The sequence below is a fragment of the Monoraphidium neglectum genome (assembly GCF_000611645.1).
Source record: "Monoraphidium neglectum strain SAG 48.87 unplaced genomic scaffold scaffold06413, whole genome shotgun sequence".
Taxonomy (NCBI): Eukaryota; Viridiplantae; Chlorophyta; class Chlorophyceae; order Sphaeropleales; family Selenastraceae; genus Monoraphidium; species Monoraphidium neglectum.
Genome location: NW_014007227.1, coordinates 1,923 through 2,734, shown reverse-complemented (window position 1 = coordinate 2,734; position 812 = coordinate 1,923). Strand labels below are relative to the sequence as shown.

Below are 812 nucleotides of genomic sequence, written 5' to 3'. Positions count from 1 at the left end.
CCCCTGAGGCACCCCACGCGGCCGCCCATCCCTCCCCCAACTAAATCGGGGTGCTGAGGGGAAGAGCAGCCGCGCGCCCGCCCCTCGCTGTCCCTGAACCCTCAACCCTCCACCCTCGGTGCTCGCGCGAACGCCCCCATCCGCTATGGCAGCGGCCGGCGCCGCCCCATCTCGCGCCACCTCGGGGCGCCGCCAGAACCCGGCCGCAGCCCCAACCAGAGGGTCCTTGCCCCCAGAAAAAAACACCCAAAAGTCACGCCCAGCAATCAGCAACAAGCGCAGCAGCAGCAGCAGCAGCAGCAGCGGCAGCAGCGGCAGCAGCAGCGGGAGCAGCGGCAGCAGGAGCACCACCACCACCACCAGCAGCAGCGGCAGCGGCGGCAGCACGCGCGCTCTCACCACGAACACGGCCCTGTCCTCCGCCGGGTTCTCGTTTTTCGCCATCCGCGGTTTGAGGGCCGGCATCCACTTTGAGAGCGGCTCCCCGGTGTAGCCGTCCGCCTCGTCAGCGAGCGCGGCCTCCAGCTGGGAGTCGTACGCCGCGCGCGCAGTGCCGTCCATCAGCACCTGCCGGGGGGGGGCGTGTGCGGGCCCGTTTGTGTGAGAGCTAATTACCTCAGGATGAGATACAGGTTAGGGTGCAGGGTCTCTGGAGTCTGCGGGTTAAAAACTAGGGTTTTCAATGGAAATTGCCTAGACAAACTCTGAGACTTGATCCTTTGGGGGGCCGCGAGCCCGCCGCCGGCGATTTTCGACCCTTCGACCTCTGTTGTGCGCGGCGCCACCTAATCCCCCCCCCCCCCCCCCCCCCC

General features: G+C 67.9%; 1 protein-coding gene across 1 annotated transcript in view; it reads right to left on the bottom strand.

Annotated features, from left to right (window-relative positions):
* Positions 1-40: 40 nt before the first annotated feature.
* Positions 41-812, bottom strand: part of MNEG_16481 (hypothetical protein) — a gene marked incomplete at both ends in the record, with an annotated part of 2,387 nt that continues 1,615 nt past the window's right edge. The window contains 2 exons of the mRNA XM_014035049.1: positions 41-53; positions 275-567. Coding sequence (XP_013890503.1) covers positions 41-53; positions 275-567 — 306 coding nt within the window. The remainder of the gene's footprint in view (positions 54-274; positions 568-812) is intronic.